This window comes from Mytilus edulis, chromosome 9 (genome assembly GCF_963676685.1).
Source record: "Mytilus edulis chromosome 9, xbMytEdul2.2, whole genome shotgun sequence".
NCBI classification, from domain to species: domain Eukaryota; kingdom Metazoa; phylum Mollusca; class Bivalvia; order Mytilida; family Mytilidae; genus Mytilus; species Mytilus edulis.
This window is the reverse complement of record NC_092352.1, coordinates 46,226,502-46,243,259: the sequence shown is the minus strand read 5'-3', so window position 1 is coordinate 46,243,259 and position 16,758 is coordinate 46,226,502. Positions and strand designations below refer to the sequence as shown.

General features: G+C 31.8%; 1 protein-coding gene across 1 annotated transcript; it reads right to left on the bottom strand.

The window, feature by feature from the left end:
* Positions 1-761: 761 nt before the first annotated feature.
* LOC139489992 (uncharacterized) lies at positions 762-16,225 on the bottom strand. Its single transcript, XM_071276845.1, has 8 exons — positions 16,111-16,225; positions 13,256-13,316; positions 11,755-11,949; positions 10,544-10,714; positions 9,465-9,620; positions 9,246-9,282; positions 6,666-6,776; positions 762-2,268 (listed from the first exon to the last, which is right to left on the bottom strand). The coding sequence occupies exons 3-8, from the start codon at positions 11,861-11,863 to the stop codon at positions 762-764; spliced, it is 2,091 nt and encodes a 696-aa protein (XP_071132946.1). The 5' UTR covers positions 11,864-11,949; positions 13,256-13,316; positions 16,111-16,225.
* Positions 16,226-16,758: the final 533 nt, after the last annotated feature.

The following is a 16,758-nucleotide window of genomic DNA, read 5'->3' as shown; positions in this document are numbered from 1 at the left end:
AAAAAATTACAAGTCTATTAACTGTACAATTTTCAAGGCTACTCACTTTTCAATATCCAAAATAAAAGTTGGTTGTTCCATTTTCTATAAATTTATCCGTTTTACGTTAAACGACTCAGCTAAGAAAATTTAGTTTTTAGCATAATCAAACGATTACTTAATTGAGAGCTGTTTATCTATAAGGAAATAGTTCCCCTTTTGACGGGTTGAGCAGTTTTTTGTTATCCTTAAAATATAAAATGTTAGCCATTCTGATTTCTAGTTATATGCATATGAAGATGATATACACATATGGACTCAAATTTTATGTGGCCTAAAATTGAGATACTTATTTCTTAAACAGAAATCTTTCTACTGGGTGTTTTTCTCGCCATTCAGTAGTACGACTTATCTATGAAAGATGTGTTTTATTTTCATCAAATCTTTCTTGTAAGACGATAACTACGTACATTTACGGTAAATCGGTTATCCTGTCGCGATTTAAAATTAGGTATGAATTGAAAAGTATTATATCGCACATGCGAAAATATAAAGTTCCCACTTTTGGAATTACAAGTATTTTGATTTTCAAATCGTTTTTCAACTTTTCTTCTATAATTATCAGCACTTCTTCCTTAACCACAATATTGGTATTTGGGCGAAAACTTTTATGTCATCCCGTTTCTTTATATAAATAACAACCTGCGAATATACTTATCAATATTTAATTATTAAAAGTTAAATCAATATAACAAAAATGTAAAATAAAATCTTGTCCATTTTCAGCATGACTGGAAACTAGATACTGATGGTATGCATGCGGAGGAAGCTGTGGAATGGTTACAATGTAAATTACTCAGTGCAGCCTGATTTTTCCATACGTGACAAAGAAGAAAATTTTGCCATTTTGTAGAATGTATTGAATACATTCCTTCCATCATGTTTCGAGCTAAGGCAATCTGACCCACTGATTCCAGGTTATAAAGTGTGCTAAGCAAACTCGAATCTACTTTAGCGTTACGGATTTCAGTTGTATTCGGTGTTCCTCTGATATCATCAAGGTCATATCCCCAGTAACATTGTTGTGTTGGAAGTATGTTATCAGCAATGAATCTGACTGTTTGGAATTTATCTCGGAACACGCTTCCTTGAACTTGTCGCTGAATTTTACAAATGGCCTCTTGATTATGAACGGCAGCTTTTATGACGTTATTAATGGAACTTATCTCATTGCTACTACAAACTGGGACACGTGTGTAAGTGTGATCTGTTGTGAGACCACGGCGGATTTGTTGAAGATTTTGACCCCAGTAACAGTTGTTCGTTGGTAGTACTGATTTCGAAATAAAAGTAAGAAGTTTAAATAGATTTCCAAACATTTTGTTGGTTCTCATCGGCTTATTGGTTTTTATAAAACGAAATATTTCAGCTGGATTTTTATGCTGTTGTTTTACCTGCCTATTGATTTCATCTAAAAACGCTTTCGTTTCTTTTACTTCTAATATTTTAACTTTAAAAGATTCAACATTGCCCGATAATTTTTGTACTATCGGCTGCAAATAGTTTTGCTGAATTTGTTTTAAGTTTCTAAGATTAGAATGAGCTACAATTGCTGGATTGTTGCACCTGTTACTAGCGAGACCGTAAATCTGTGAGACATACCTGTAAAGTGAATCAAACGTGGGCTCATATTGTCTCCCCTTTTTCGAGATTTCCTCAAAATATTTAATAACAAATCGACAAAATTTATTCTGAAATGTTTTCATATCGTCGAAAGCACGATTAAGTTTTTCCCTCGCCCCAACTAGGACATTTTTGTTACGCTGCAGTTGGTCCCTTACGTTTTTCTCCTCTAAGACGCTAGAAACGACATCTACAATTCCAAAGGCAAACGAAAGAACTGCCCCTATACCAGACATTGCAAGCGCCATTGAAGTGGCACTTTCTGCGACAAGTGCTGGAATTGCCATCAACACATCAAGGGGTAGCATAGCAACGTCATTGCGGGCAGCTTTTAATGCATTAGATAACCAATCATCATAGTTAGATAACAAATTTTCGAGTTGTGGAAAATCATGTCTCATTGAGCTATAAGTGTGCACTAAGGAAGACAAACTTATATTAAGGGTTGTGTGTAACTCGGGTATTTTTATTATCTTCTCTTGAATTATTTGAATTTGGTCATGGATTTTATCTACGACATATTCGAAATCCTTTGGCTCGCCGTATACTGACAGAAATCTGTCTTTGTCTCTTCTTAAGGATGGTAAAAGACTCTTTATTTCGTCCCTACAATAAAAAGTGAATTGAAATGATTAAAACTTCAGCATCTTCTTTCGGCCTATCAAAACGAGCAATCACAATTCTTCAAAGCTATTTTTATATAAAAATGACGAATGAGGAAGTTTAAATAGTTTGTGAAGTTAAATTTGTTTTTATAAATGATATCAGTAAAAAATAATTGACTACTTAGTTGATGATACCCCTGGTGACTTATAGTCCACAAGAAGTGGAATAGTTTAACATTCAATACTTTGAAAAATGAAAAAAAGTTAAACCGTCCCTAGTAACTATGCTAGCACTTTTCATTTGTGTATTTATTTCAATTTGCAAATTTTGATATAAAGCTTGTTTAATATATTACTTTTTATATAGCATGTATAAAGTAAATTAACAAAAAAAAACAACTTAAAAAAATATTCAAAATAGGAAAGTTGGTTATCAATTGCAAAATCGTGCTCAAACTCGTCAAACGAATTGAAAACATCTGTCATTTTCCAGAATTGGTACAGGCATTTTCTTTTGAGAAAATTGTGATTTAAAAAAATAAGGAGATGGGGTTTGATCGTATACTACTAGGGTTCAAATGAAAAGGATGCAAGCAAATGTAGGTCACTATACAGTCTTCAAACATGTGTAAAATTCACATCGTACAGTCATTTATAAAAGTGGCTGGAATAACAAAAACCGGATCTGTTGTTAATCTCTCAGTCTTTTACTTTTGATGATAAAAATACATTTGTTAATTTAAAGATTGCAGTACTTGTTGAAGGGAAATGTTTCTATTTTTATCGATTTAAAATTAATTGTACTGTGGATTCATTTATTTTCGTGGGTACCATTTTCGTGAAAAAAAACCGTGGATGTTCGTGAACATTTAATTTGGTGGTTTTGCCGAAGTCTTCATTCAAGCCTTTAGAACATAGTGGTTCAACTATACCAACGAATTCCACGAAAGTTGGTTTCCAACGAATAATAATGAATCCACAGTATACAGTTTGCCTTGGCTTTCCAAAGCCCATGATATTGCCTTCTTGTACATCATGATTTATATCAGCTGGATAAAAACGTTCCTTCATTATTTATGAGTATAAAATTAAGAATGGAAATGGGGAATGTGCCAAAGAGACAACAACCCGACAATAGAGCAGACAACAGCAGAAGGTATGCTTTGCAATATTCATTTTTTTCGTACTTCATTTTGTCTTATACATTTTAATTGTTTAAGAGTATAGTGCCCTTTATGCCCAACCTACGAAAGCAGAGGGGCATTATGTTTTCTGGTCTGTGCTTCCGTTCGTTCGTCCGTCCGTTCGTTCGCTTCGCTTCAGGTTAAAGTGTTTGGTCAAGGTAGTTTTTGATGAAGTTGAAGTCCAATCAACTTGAAACTTAGTACACATGTTCCCAATGATATTATCTTTCTTATTTTAATGCCAAATTATAGTTTTGACCCCAATTTCATGGTCCACCGAACATAGAAAATGAGAGTGCGAAGTTCAGGTTAAAGCTTTTGGTCAAGGTAGTTTTTGATGAAGTTAAAGTTGCATCAACTTGAAACTTAGTACACATGTTCCCTATGATATGATCTGTCTAATTTTAATTCCGAATTAAAGTTTTGACCCTAATTTCACGATCCACTGAACATAGTAAATGATAATGCGAGTGGGGCATCCGTGTACTATGGACACATTCTTGTTTCTGATTTTTTATTGTTAACATGCATTTTATGTTAGTCAACTAATCGAAATTAGATTTGGAATTTTTTGTATGTTTTACACTACTTTTAAACACTGCTTAAAAGGGATATTTCGTGGCGGTCAACTTTTATAGGCAGAGGAAGACGGAGTGCCCGAAGAAAAACCATCGACCTTTGATAGGAAAACTGACATCCTAGTCAATTAGGATTGGAGTCAGACTTGGGGTAATTGTAATTGTAATCATTAATCAGCTGTAATTGATTACAATTTTTCAAGTAATCATTGTAATCATTAATCAGCCAAAAATCTGATTACATGTAATTTAATTTAATCAATTACTTTTCAAAACACCCTGTAATCCTGATTACTTTTTGATTTAATTCTGATTACAATGCATTTTTTAACTGTGTTCATGGTAAAGAAATGAACCTTTTTTGTTAAACTTATTTAATAGATATTTAACATGTTAAGATAGTTCGGTTTACTTTATAAAGCATGTTGATAAATGTGTATACTTCAGTAAAAAATAAACTGTTACAGTATTGAAAAGTCATCATTAGCCTAAGAAGAGACATATAAATACAATTATGTCTTTGGACTTAGTAAGAGATATTGCACATATATTGACAATTTAAATATGTACATATATATATGTATTTGATAATAACTGTTATATTCTAGTAATACTTCTCTTTAACCATAAATTATAATCTTTTGTTAATATTGTGATTTTTGTCAACTTTGAATTGACAGGTAGGAAACCAATTAAGGTTTGTTTTTATTGTAATTACCAATTGGGTATAACTGTAGGACAACAATTTTTCTAATTAGCACAAACTAAATCATAAGTTGTAAAAATCTGGTTTAAAATATTAAGTAAAATTGTATATATGTATTTGAACTGGACATGTAAAATGCAATGATTTTTAGTACTTGTATTTTGTTTACAATTAGATTGAACAATTTTATTAAAATTTCACATAGATTTTTACTGGTAACTTTATTTCATCCATATTGTAACTTCCATAAACTGCACCTTGAAATACATATAAAGTCTGGAAGAGGTTAGAAGACTAACAGCAAACTCTTTATAAAGCTATATTCAATTGAAGTCAAATTAATTCAGAGATCAATGATGATAAAGTGTAATGGGTTAAAACCAGTGACACAATGTTCATGTATGTAGTGAACTTTTGTGGTTTATTAAATAGATGAAGTTTAAAGTTATCATTTTATAATTTATGAAACATAGTCCTTTCTAAAAAAGCTATAGTATATTGAAAGTTTATTCATTCACATCATTCAAAATGTGTTTTCATTAAATTCATTGTAATCGCGATCGGATGTAATCATGATTACTTTGCCAATGTAATCGTTAATTTAATCAGACACTTTCAGAAATGATGTAATCATTAATTTAATTTAATCGTACAAATGACAAAGTAATTGTAATTTAATCAATTACATTTAAAGTAATCGAACCCATCTCTGATTGGAGTCGAGTGCACCCACACGAGCAGGGTTCGAACTCACAATCTTAGTGTTGACTGGCTAGTAATCATAGCAGTTACGACGAAAGATACCAAAGGAACAGCCAAACTCATAAATCGAAAAGACAAACAGACAAACAATAGAACACATGACACAACATAGAAAACTAAAGAATAAGCAACACGAACCCCATTCAAAACTAGGAGTGATCTCAGGTGCTCCGAAAGGGTAAGCATATCCTGCTCCGCATATGGCACCCGTCGTGTTGCTTATGTTATAACAAATCCGGTAAACAGTCTAATTCGGTAGGTCACATCATCTTATTGTAATGTATTTTTTATTCAAGAATCAGTGTTTTAGCACACCAAATGTTAAAATATTTAGACGCGGGACGTGTTTCATATTTTGAATGGACATCTGTCTGATGATAGACACTGTGTGTAGACCTGTCGGTGTGTGTTGTTATGATGTTCAAATGTAATTGTTTGAATGAAAAAAGTTATATAAAATTTATTTCTTGTAATATCCTGCATCAATTGAACATTTTGTGTCAGCCAGTTTGGTGTCAACAGTAATTTTAGTAACTGTTACCAAGGTTTACAATAAAATTAAATACTATTATACTTTGTGAATAAACTCATCATAGATGCCAGGATTAAATTTTTTATTTACAAAAGACTCATCTGTGACGCTCGAATTCAAAACAGTTAAAAAGGCCAAATAAAGTATGAAGTTGAGGAGTTGGCCTACCAAAACGAGCAACCAAAGCTATTTTTAAATACAAGGAAGGACATGTGGTTCGAGAGCAAATGATACAACCAGGAACCTCATATGCCAAATGATGTATAAATTGAACCAAACCTAACTTGCACAAAATATTAGTCAAACAACATGTCAATAATAGTTTGCCTTATCTAAAAAATTTTAATCACTTTATGTCTTTAACAGAACTTTTTGAATCCGTAAGAATAACGAATAAATTAATTTTGAATATTTTGGTGTGTTGATGTCTCATAAATCTATACCCCACATTACATTTCCCTCTTACTTGGATAATACTTACATATTTTGTTAGACTATAGTACTAAATACCTCATAGAACAAACGCCAAGATAATGCATACAAACTTGCTTGACTGTTTGTGTTTCTGCACTTTCTACGTTATGAAACAAACACTTGGACAGGTAGAGAAATATTTTTGTTTCTTTTAATACATACCTCATAGTACACACACTTGGATAATACAGACATCCTTTGGTTGCTTGTACTATATGTAAAGTTGTTGTCGTTACAGCCGTTGCTACAGAAATTGCAGCAAATATAGCCATGCTAAAAAAAACCAAATTAAGATAAGTAATTAATTTATAATTAAAAACCAATTGTTCAGAGAACAATTGAAGGTCTTTCCATCAAAACAATGTATTTTGATATGAAAAGTTGTTAAACTAAGTTTAAAATGTCATTTCAATCGTCAAATGATAGCTCCTAGTAAGCTGATTCCAAAAATATATTGTTTCCATACATTTTTTTTAAATAAGGGAGATAATTTGTTACTTCCGGTTTGAAAAATGTTACTTCCGATTATATTTGAATATTTACTTGACACTGATTCCAAAAATATCTGGTTCTATATACTTTTATATTAATAAAGTACAAAAAAATAGCTACTTCCGGTTTACAAAAAGTCACTTCCGGTTGGGTTTTTTCAAGGTTAAATGGTTTGATACCTTTTTCTAAAAGTTGTATATCTTTATCATGTATACATATAGAATAAAAGCAAAGGTCAAAATCTAGAACGTCAAATTAAGCTATGACCTTGAGATCAATTTCAAGGTCATAAACCAAGGACCTCAAATCAAAAGACCATAGGTCTTAATTATATTTAGATAATGAGTTATATCACCAAACGCGTATTTTTAAATACAAGAGGGGAGAAAACTCCCTTTTACATTCAACGTATGCTTGCAATCAAAATTTACATCTTACGACATGTCGCAACTAACAATTTAGTAAAAAAAATTTGTTGATATCTTATACAGTCTTTGGATATAAGTGAAAATAAGCCAAATTCAAATATTAGAATATGACCTTGACCTTTGACCTTGACCTAATTTTCATTTTTTGGGACCAAGGACCTCAAATCAAAAGATTCTAGGTCTCTATCACTTATGATTTATAAGATAGAAATTCATATCACTTATATCAGATGCATAAGGGGAAATAACTCTCATATGGAGCGGTCATATTGCTTCGGTCAAAGTAGGACAAATCATGCGAAGGATATAACGAGCAATTTTGTAAAATAAATTTGTCATAATCTTTTACGGTTGCGAAGGAGATGCGATAACAAGGAAAACAGTGTTTGGGGAGATAACTCCTACAAAGAAAAGTATTCGTTTACGCAGGGTAAATTTCAAAAGCGCATAAACTGTTCCATATCATATACAAAATATCTAAGCGACATATTGCGAAACAAATGTTTATCGCAAGAACAAAATTAGGCGGAAGAAAAAAAAAAAATAATCAGAAGAAAAACAATAGGTCTTTCCACAGAAAAGTGGAAAGACCTAATTATATCCAGTAGCATCCGTGTTGGAATGTTCTATATTTCCCAAAATTCATGATTAGAAACACAGTCACGTAATAAAGCAATCCGTGGTATATATATATAATTCGTTTCATACTTAGTCCAACAATGTAAGATATTCAAATTTGCGTTAACCTTCGAACCCTTGCTTCTGTCACTTCGTGGCAAGTAGAGGGTTAACCTTTCAAAACACCTTTTTTGTCTGTCGTAAAAGATGTTAATGTACCAGGGCGTCACATCCAATTGATATTTCATTATACACATCTAAATATGTGATAATTTTATGATGGACTTTCCTCATCGGATACGGTAAACAGGGGTAACACTATGATATACATACAATTCGTCTTAAATTTAATCAAACAATGTTAGATCTTCAAATTTGCACTATTAAGAGTCGCAGATGCTTGCTTTTCACTTCAAGACCCAGCACTGCATATCGTTCCGTAGAGTTCGGCAGATTTTGTGTTCGATCTTCATTTTTATGCCCCACCTACGATAGTAGAGGGGCATTATGTTTTCTGGTCTGTGCCTCCGTTCGTCCGTCCGTCTGTTCGTCCGTCCGTCTGTGCGTTTGTTCGTCCGTCCGCTTCAGGTTAAAGTTTTTGGTCAAGGTAGTTTTTGAAGAAGTTGAAGTCTAATCAACTTGAAACTTAGTACACTTGTTCCCTATGATATGATCTTTCTAATTTTAATTCCAAATTAAAGTTTTGACCCCAATTTCACGGTCCACTGAACATAGAAAAAGAAAGTCCGAGTGGGACATCCGTGTACTTGGGACACATTCTTGTTGTTAAGTGTTTTTTCCCTTGATTTTCTCTTGGTCATGGTGGTCCGTTTTTCTCTTCTACGACATAGTTTTATTGAATTCATCCTTGGTACCAGGTGTGTAAATATAAGCAAAGGAGATAATTGAAACGGTAGAATATTGAAAAAAGGTCAGATATTTAGGTTTGACTGATCGATGGTAATGGATATTGCATTAATAAATTGAATGTGCTGAAATTTAATTTTTCGAAAATTTTTTATTTGCCAAAAAAACTCTTTATAATATCAATGGTTCAGTTTCCTCTTTGTAAAAAATCACGTAAAATATATATAAACTCATGTTATCGAATGTCGGGTGACTTATTGATCGCCTGTGTTTAAAATGTTATCTCATTCATAACACTTGACAACCGCGAAATGCTTAAGCAATATTTGCTACTTACAAGATGAATCTCTTTTCTCGTACTCCCTCCATATGATCTAAACAATGAAAAATATTGATAACTGTTAAAGAATTATTAAAAATATTTTCGAGCTATAAGCCTTTTAACAGATTAATGAATGTATCTTAAATTTGAAAAAGCAATGGAACAAAAACGGGTCAAATAGCTTATCTTTTGTATGTAATTGCATATTAAATCGTAGTTTTTAATGCAACTTACCTTCCACACATTCCAAGCGAAAGGATTTGTCAAATTCCCATGTAATATCAGTTCCATTTTGGTTTGGTATCAACATTCCTGGAATTCCATCTCCAGGAAATGAAGCATTTGCAGGTTGTACCATCGATACAAAACTACCATTGGTACCTGATTTTCCTATTAAAGCAAAACAGACTACAAATTAGTTCTAAACATTACCAATATACCGTTTCTATCTAAAATCAATTAAATGCTCCTCGGATGATATCTATTGACTCAATTTAAAATTAGTATAGTGGTGCAACCCAGACAAGGCTGATAAACACGTTTCAAATACATATAAAAATAAGGAAGTACTCATTGCTGACAAAACGTCGTACTGAGGTTTATATAAATCAATCTTTACTACATGTATATGTCTTAATTTAAATCAGTTATTAGTTTATTTATTTTTTGATATTTTATGTATTATATGAGGTTTAGATTTCTTGTGTTACACTTTTTGTTCCGTACACAAGCGATATACAAATATATTGTGCAGAACAAGGATGGAACTTAAAAAATACACAAACCGTTTACTGGACTCGTTTTTTTATTGTTAAACCAAACTATGACGAATTGCATAGAAAAACCTCATCGAAACCACAACACAATATATGATTTTATTTGCTGCTGTTCTTGATTTATGATTACAGGATGACTATGTATTTTAGTATTAAAACAGTCATGAATTTGAGTGAAAAAGTTTGATTTTTATGGTAACATTTTATCACTACTGCTGTGGTCCACTATATATTAAGAAGCAAGTTAAAAGAACAAGTTAAGAATTTAAACGAGACAAAGAAATTTTATGTGCATTACTTTCATTCGATTGAATGTGTTTCATAAATAAATGCATATTACATTCTATGCATAGTTTCAGGTTGGTATATTCTAGATCTAAGGCTATAGTAAAGTTATAACTATACAGAAACATGGAGAAAGCCGCTGCATTGTCACTAGTAGACGGGCAAGAAAAATGGCAAGAGTGGGTTCAGGTTTATAACAGCCTATATTGTAATATTATTCAAAGTAATTCAAACGGGAACTAACTGCATTACCTATTGCCCATGCATTCAGCTCTGACACAAAGAAAATTTCTGTTTCGTTGTCGTTGATAGATTTATATCTTGTTGATAAACCTGCCTCTGGTCCTTGTCTCGTGAACTTTACAAGAGTGATACCTTTAGGATAATTTTTCCCACCGGTCAGCCTAAGTGTGTCACATGCACCTGTTGTAATAGACAGAAGATTTATAAAAGAAAAGTCTTAGTAATCAAAATAATTGAATGAATATGCAATTGCACTTGCACATGATAAATTAACAAGAATATCTTACAAGAGGACACCATATCTTGCACGCCTTTTTATATGTCCATGCTGAGTAATTCTCAATATCAAAATCTACTTTGGAATTTAATTTTAAAACGTTTTTCAAGTAATAAGAAATATGTGCGTTACACTTCTGTACCATGTTAGGTGAAGGTTTTGCGCCTTCAAACGTGTTTAACCCCGCCACATTCTGTATGTGCTTGTCCCATTTCAGGAGCCTTGAATTCAGTGGTTGTCGTTTGTTGCTGTTTCCCATTTTTGTATTTCTTATATAGTTTTATCTTTTGAATTGTATATATCTGACTATGCGGTATGGCTTTTGCAAATTGTTGAAGGCCGTACGGTTACCTATAGTTGTTAACTTCTGTTTCATTTGGTCTGTGTGGAAAGTTGTCTAATCGGCAATCATACCACATCTTCTTATCATTATATTAAATCTCTAATATCGTAATAAAACACAACCAAAAATTTAACCCAAAACGTTTATCACGTTTCAGTGTTCAGTTAACTTTTAATTGTAATATTGGTCATAACTTTACTTTTGTATGTAATTTTTAACATTCACATCATAAACCATAATACTATGTTTCCAGTTGATTTGACCACAAATTCAAGAAAAACTACTGTAACCGAAACATTTAACCTGATTTCGGACGGAAAAACAAATTGGCACATATTCCGGAAAACATAACCCCTCTTCTATATTATAGAAGAAACCTGATTCAGCGTTTACATATATCCTGATACTTGTAATTGAAACTCAAAATTATTTCTTCTATTATTTTACATATTAGAACATTACTTGAACATTACAACAACAACAATAACTAATTTTGATAATAATCATAAATATTATAGTTTTTCTATGGCAATACTATACTACAAAAAATAATCACGATACTGATAAAGATGGTGATGCTAAAAAATTAGAAGCTCGTACCACATGAAACAATGCTGTCGTCAATACTAATGTTTTGTTGACACATCTGCAGTGAAAAAAGGCAAGACGAACGATATTGGACGCCTTGTTCATCACAAACCATCCCCATATCATCACTACAACCTTCACTGGTACTGGCACAAACACATTCTATTCCATCGAATTCTTCCCAATCACTACAGTTTTCAGGAGCATCTGAAAATAATTTTGAAATACTTTTTTATTATGTTTTAATATTGAGAAATATGGAATACTTAGGGCACATTGTATTCATGACTCTTCTACCTATATGAAACAAGGACTTTCTTTCAATAGATACCCGACGCTATCAGATATGAGGAACCATTCATATTTATAAAATATCAATGGTTCCTTGATGTTTTTGTTGATCATATTTAAATACCCTCAATTTGACGTCAAAAGTCTGACAACTTTGGAAATTAGCACATGTATTTGTTTTTAACAAACATATACACACATATACCGTTAATTGACTTGTAAATATGAATACAATATTTTCCAAGAGACAGGTGCCTGTGAAATAAAGATAAAATAAAACGTATATTTACTCTTGCAACACATAACAACTAGAACAATAACAGTTATGGAACAGGAAATACATTTGTCAATGAGAAGAGCATACACTTTCGGCGCGTATCACGAACGGAAATAATTTGACAGGGTAAATACATTTGCAATATATTTTTTAAAATTTCTATTATAATTATGAATGTTGTGCCTATAAATATTTATGCATCGATTCTTAAATATGTATATCAAATTTTATCTGCACTTGAATGCTCACAAAATTCTATTAATGTGGAAACTGAAATAACCCTTAAATATTTTCAGTTGAATGTATTTTTATAGCATTCGAACTGATAACGATAAAACAAAGGCTGTACAAAACAGTACTAACATACATAAGTAATTAATTTAAGCATGCAATGGCAGCAATTAATTTGGGTCGGTAAAACGTATTGATTTATTATTCAAAAATTTGTTTCGACCCTATTTGAATAGATATAAATATTCTTTATGTGTTCATATCTTTATATTGAATAAAATGAAATTGACCAGAACAAATAAATCTAAACCTATGATCTAACTTTAAGATCAAAATCTATAGCCGAGTAAGCAGCTATTCAGATCCATGAAAAGCTAAAATTTGTAAACATTCCCATTTAAGGAATGCCAAGGCGTTTGAGTCAAGGCGTCGGTGGTTGCTGTTAATTACAAACATGTATCTCTCAACGTTATATTGCTGTCTTATTTATGTGGTACCAGACCTAATATATTAATAAATTACAAGTTTGTCATCTAGTCTCAAGATTTGACTTATAAGAATTCATGCAACTCAAAACTCCCCAAAATCACAAGAAAGATACCCACTACGATTTATCATCATTTCAGTTTGTAAGAAACTTGCTTGTAACTTCTATATATGGTTACATTAAAGGTAGAGTCTTGAACCTATAGCTACTTTAAGAAAGTATCTTACCAGTTTGGTCGGTATCGACATGATTTTTTATACGAAACACCACCAACTGTTAATGCCACAGCTGAAACAAAATTATGTAATAATTTAGTATTAATTTCTGGTGTTTGCTGCATATTTACATTTTAAACCTCAACACTTCGCTGCTGCGCATTTACCTACACGTTTTTGTTTTACTGATCGCAAACTTTCACTGAAACATTTCAGGTCAAAAACCTTTCTGTTTAGTTTGGTATTGAGCTGTGAAAAAATCAAGGTTAGAACCGATAGAGAGAATCTCCAAAGATTTAAATGAGTACCGATAAGTTTATCCGAAATGAATTTTCTGAGCTCTTTTAGCTACATCAACGTTAATATTTGAGTATAAAGTAAAATAAAAAAAAAATACCGAACTCCAAATAAAATACAGGACAGAAAGTCCCTTTTCAAATGGCAAAATCAAAAGCTCACACACATCAAACGAATGGAAAACAACTGTCACATTCCTGATTTGGTAAGTACATTTCCTCAAGTAGAAAATAGTGGATTAAACCTGGTTTAATAACTACTTAAATACCTCTATCTTGTATGAAAGTTGCATAAAATTCCATCATATTGACAACTATGTGTGAACAAAACAAACAGACATAATAGGATTTATTTTTTAGAAGTACAGTAGCCAACACTGTGCTATCGTCTTCATCACTATAAAAACAATCAAATATGTCAACAACAACAAAATTGCACATGGACAATGTTTATCCCATATACAGGTGGAGTTGGTATATTGCTACTAAGGTGGTGGGGGGGGGGAATTGATTATTTCAAAATAAAAATCGTCTCGTTTGTCATAAATTCTGGTACTAAGATGACCACCCATGTCAAATTCGAGGTATAAGTCTAAAATGAGACAGAGAAAGCTGTGTTTGCTGTTTCTTTATGTTTTAGTTCTGGAGGATATATTAATGGAACCCATGCATTCACAAAAGTTCAGATTGTTAAAGGATAGAACTCATCAATATATCTTAATATGAAATTTAATCTGGATTCTTTTATCTTCTTGTTTTTGACAAGTGTCTGAAGGAACTCGCCTGAAAAAGGGAAGAGGTCGACAAGGAGAGGCACACAGTTCGTTCATAAAGGAAAGCCGACAATTTGTTGAAAAATTCAAATTCAACAAATATGTTGTCAATGCGAAACTCCAGCATACTGTTCACTTGTTATTCAGTGTAGCATGCTTTACCTTTAAATACTATTAAAAAAAAATTTCATATGTAATACATTTATAGCGTATGCTACCATTTTATATTAAAAAGCATTGTGGTTATTTTATTTATACGATTTTTCGATTTCCTATGGGCAGTAGTGGTATACAGGGTCGAAAAATCTAAAGTTTTTATATAATTAATAACATGTAGTTTGTAATAAGTTTGTCACAGCTATTGCCAAACTTCCAAACCAAAACATTGTATATATGGAACATTTTATTAACATAAAGTAATTCATTGTTCAAAAGAAACCCAACCTAATCATTTGTCAATTATGCATAGACTACTATCATCAAATTCTGAAACGTCACTACAAACGAGTTGAAAAACTTTCACAAAGTAAGAATTGACAAAAAAAAAAACTAACAGTTTATCGTAAATATTCCTATTGGAAACTGATATGTCCTAACCAAGAAAGGACAGTTATGGCTGATGTATACATCAAAATTATTTTATGCTAGTTCCTTTGGTTAAATGTCCACTATGTGATTGATTTTTTTGGTTTTGATTATTTGAAATAAAGATGTTTTAATACAACAATAAGATAACAGTAAATGTTATACGTTATTTTTGCATTAAAATCAACGGGAGTTAATGAGTTTGCCAATTTCTATAATTCATACAACTAAAATGTAAAATATACAGTACTCCAAGGAAAATTTAAAACGGAAAGTCGCCTATTAAATGGCTTAAATCAAAAGCTCAAACAAATGAAACGAATGGAAAACAACTGTGAAAACTGCTGACCTGTTCAATGAACGCGGTCAAAATAAGACAAACATAAAATAACAGTGAAAAATAATATTAGTATGGTTTGTAGCATGAAACGATAACCCTTTCACAGCAGTCGGGTTTATTCCATTTAGAGTTCGTGTAAATCTGTCAATATTTGTTTTCCTTTTGGTCTGTATACTTAAAACGGATTTACGAGTTGTGGGCATAGTTCAAATGGTCGATGCTACCACTGGTGGACTATTTGTCCCGAGGGTATCATAATCTAAGTAGGCTGTTAATAGATACTCGTATGATTAAAAACATACTATTCTTAAATTCTTCTTTAATACATCTAAAAAATTATTCAGAAAAATAGAAGTTTTACTCCCTCAGGCATAGTTCACCTGTGAAAAATTTTGGTTGCTATGTAATGGTGTCATTTTAGTGTTATGTTTAACATTGCCATAAAAGTGCGAGGTTTGGCTAGCCACAATACCAAGTTCAACCCACCATGTTTTTTTTAAAATGTCCTTTACCAAGTCAGGAAAAAGCAAGTTGTTATTTAATAGTTAGTTTCTGTGTGTGTTGCATTGTTTTTTGTTTACTTCAGTATTTCTGTTGTTTTGTTGTTTTCTTCTAATAGTTGATGTGTTCCCTCGGTTTAAGTTTGTAATCCGGATTTGTTTTTTTCTCAATCGATTTATGGCTTTCCAACAGCGGTATGCTACTTTTGCTTTTATTTGTATGCCTTTTGGTCCTAAAGCTCCTTGAAAAATTACACAACGCCGGATTTCAATTTTTTTAAAAGCGCACGAAATAAAAAAAAAACCGTTATTTTAATTTATTGTTACCTTTTTTGTTAAAAAATATTATGAAATATCATGATTTAAAACTTACCTGCAGGATGTTCAAATAATAACAATACTACCAACACAAGCCAATACGACAATGTCATAGATTTCTTTATGTCATTCTCCATGATGCTAAACCTTTATGAATTAGAAAAACGTAAAACAGTTAGTTATATAATGATACAAGTGACACGTGTTGGTTTCTAAGTAGATAAAATATTTGAAAAAAACATCAAAGAAACCAGGCTATTAAACGGGGCATTGTATTGGCTGATTAATTTAAATTTATAATCTTGTTTTCCTGGTAAGCAACCTTCCGAAAAACAGCTAATGACATCCTTGTTTATTCTTTATTTACTTTTAAACGAGGTCGACGACAAAATATTATCAAAAGTACTAATTTAAACTGAACGTTCTCAAACCTTGAAAATTGTTGACAATACGAATTTTCAAAATTTACTGCTTTGGTGTCTCAGGGTATAAAGTACAAAGATAATAGTTGGTGATATATCGGGTGTTTACTTCTCAAAAAGTACACATTTGTCTTGATTTATAGATTCTAGGCGCTGAATTTTTGTATCTTTTCATTTCACTTTTGTTTCGCCTTAATTTGTCTCCGTGCTTTTATGTTTCTTTTGGTCGTATGACTTTTGACGTGATATTTATGCATCTAGCAATCAGTTTTTTTTTCATT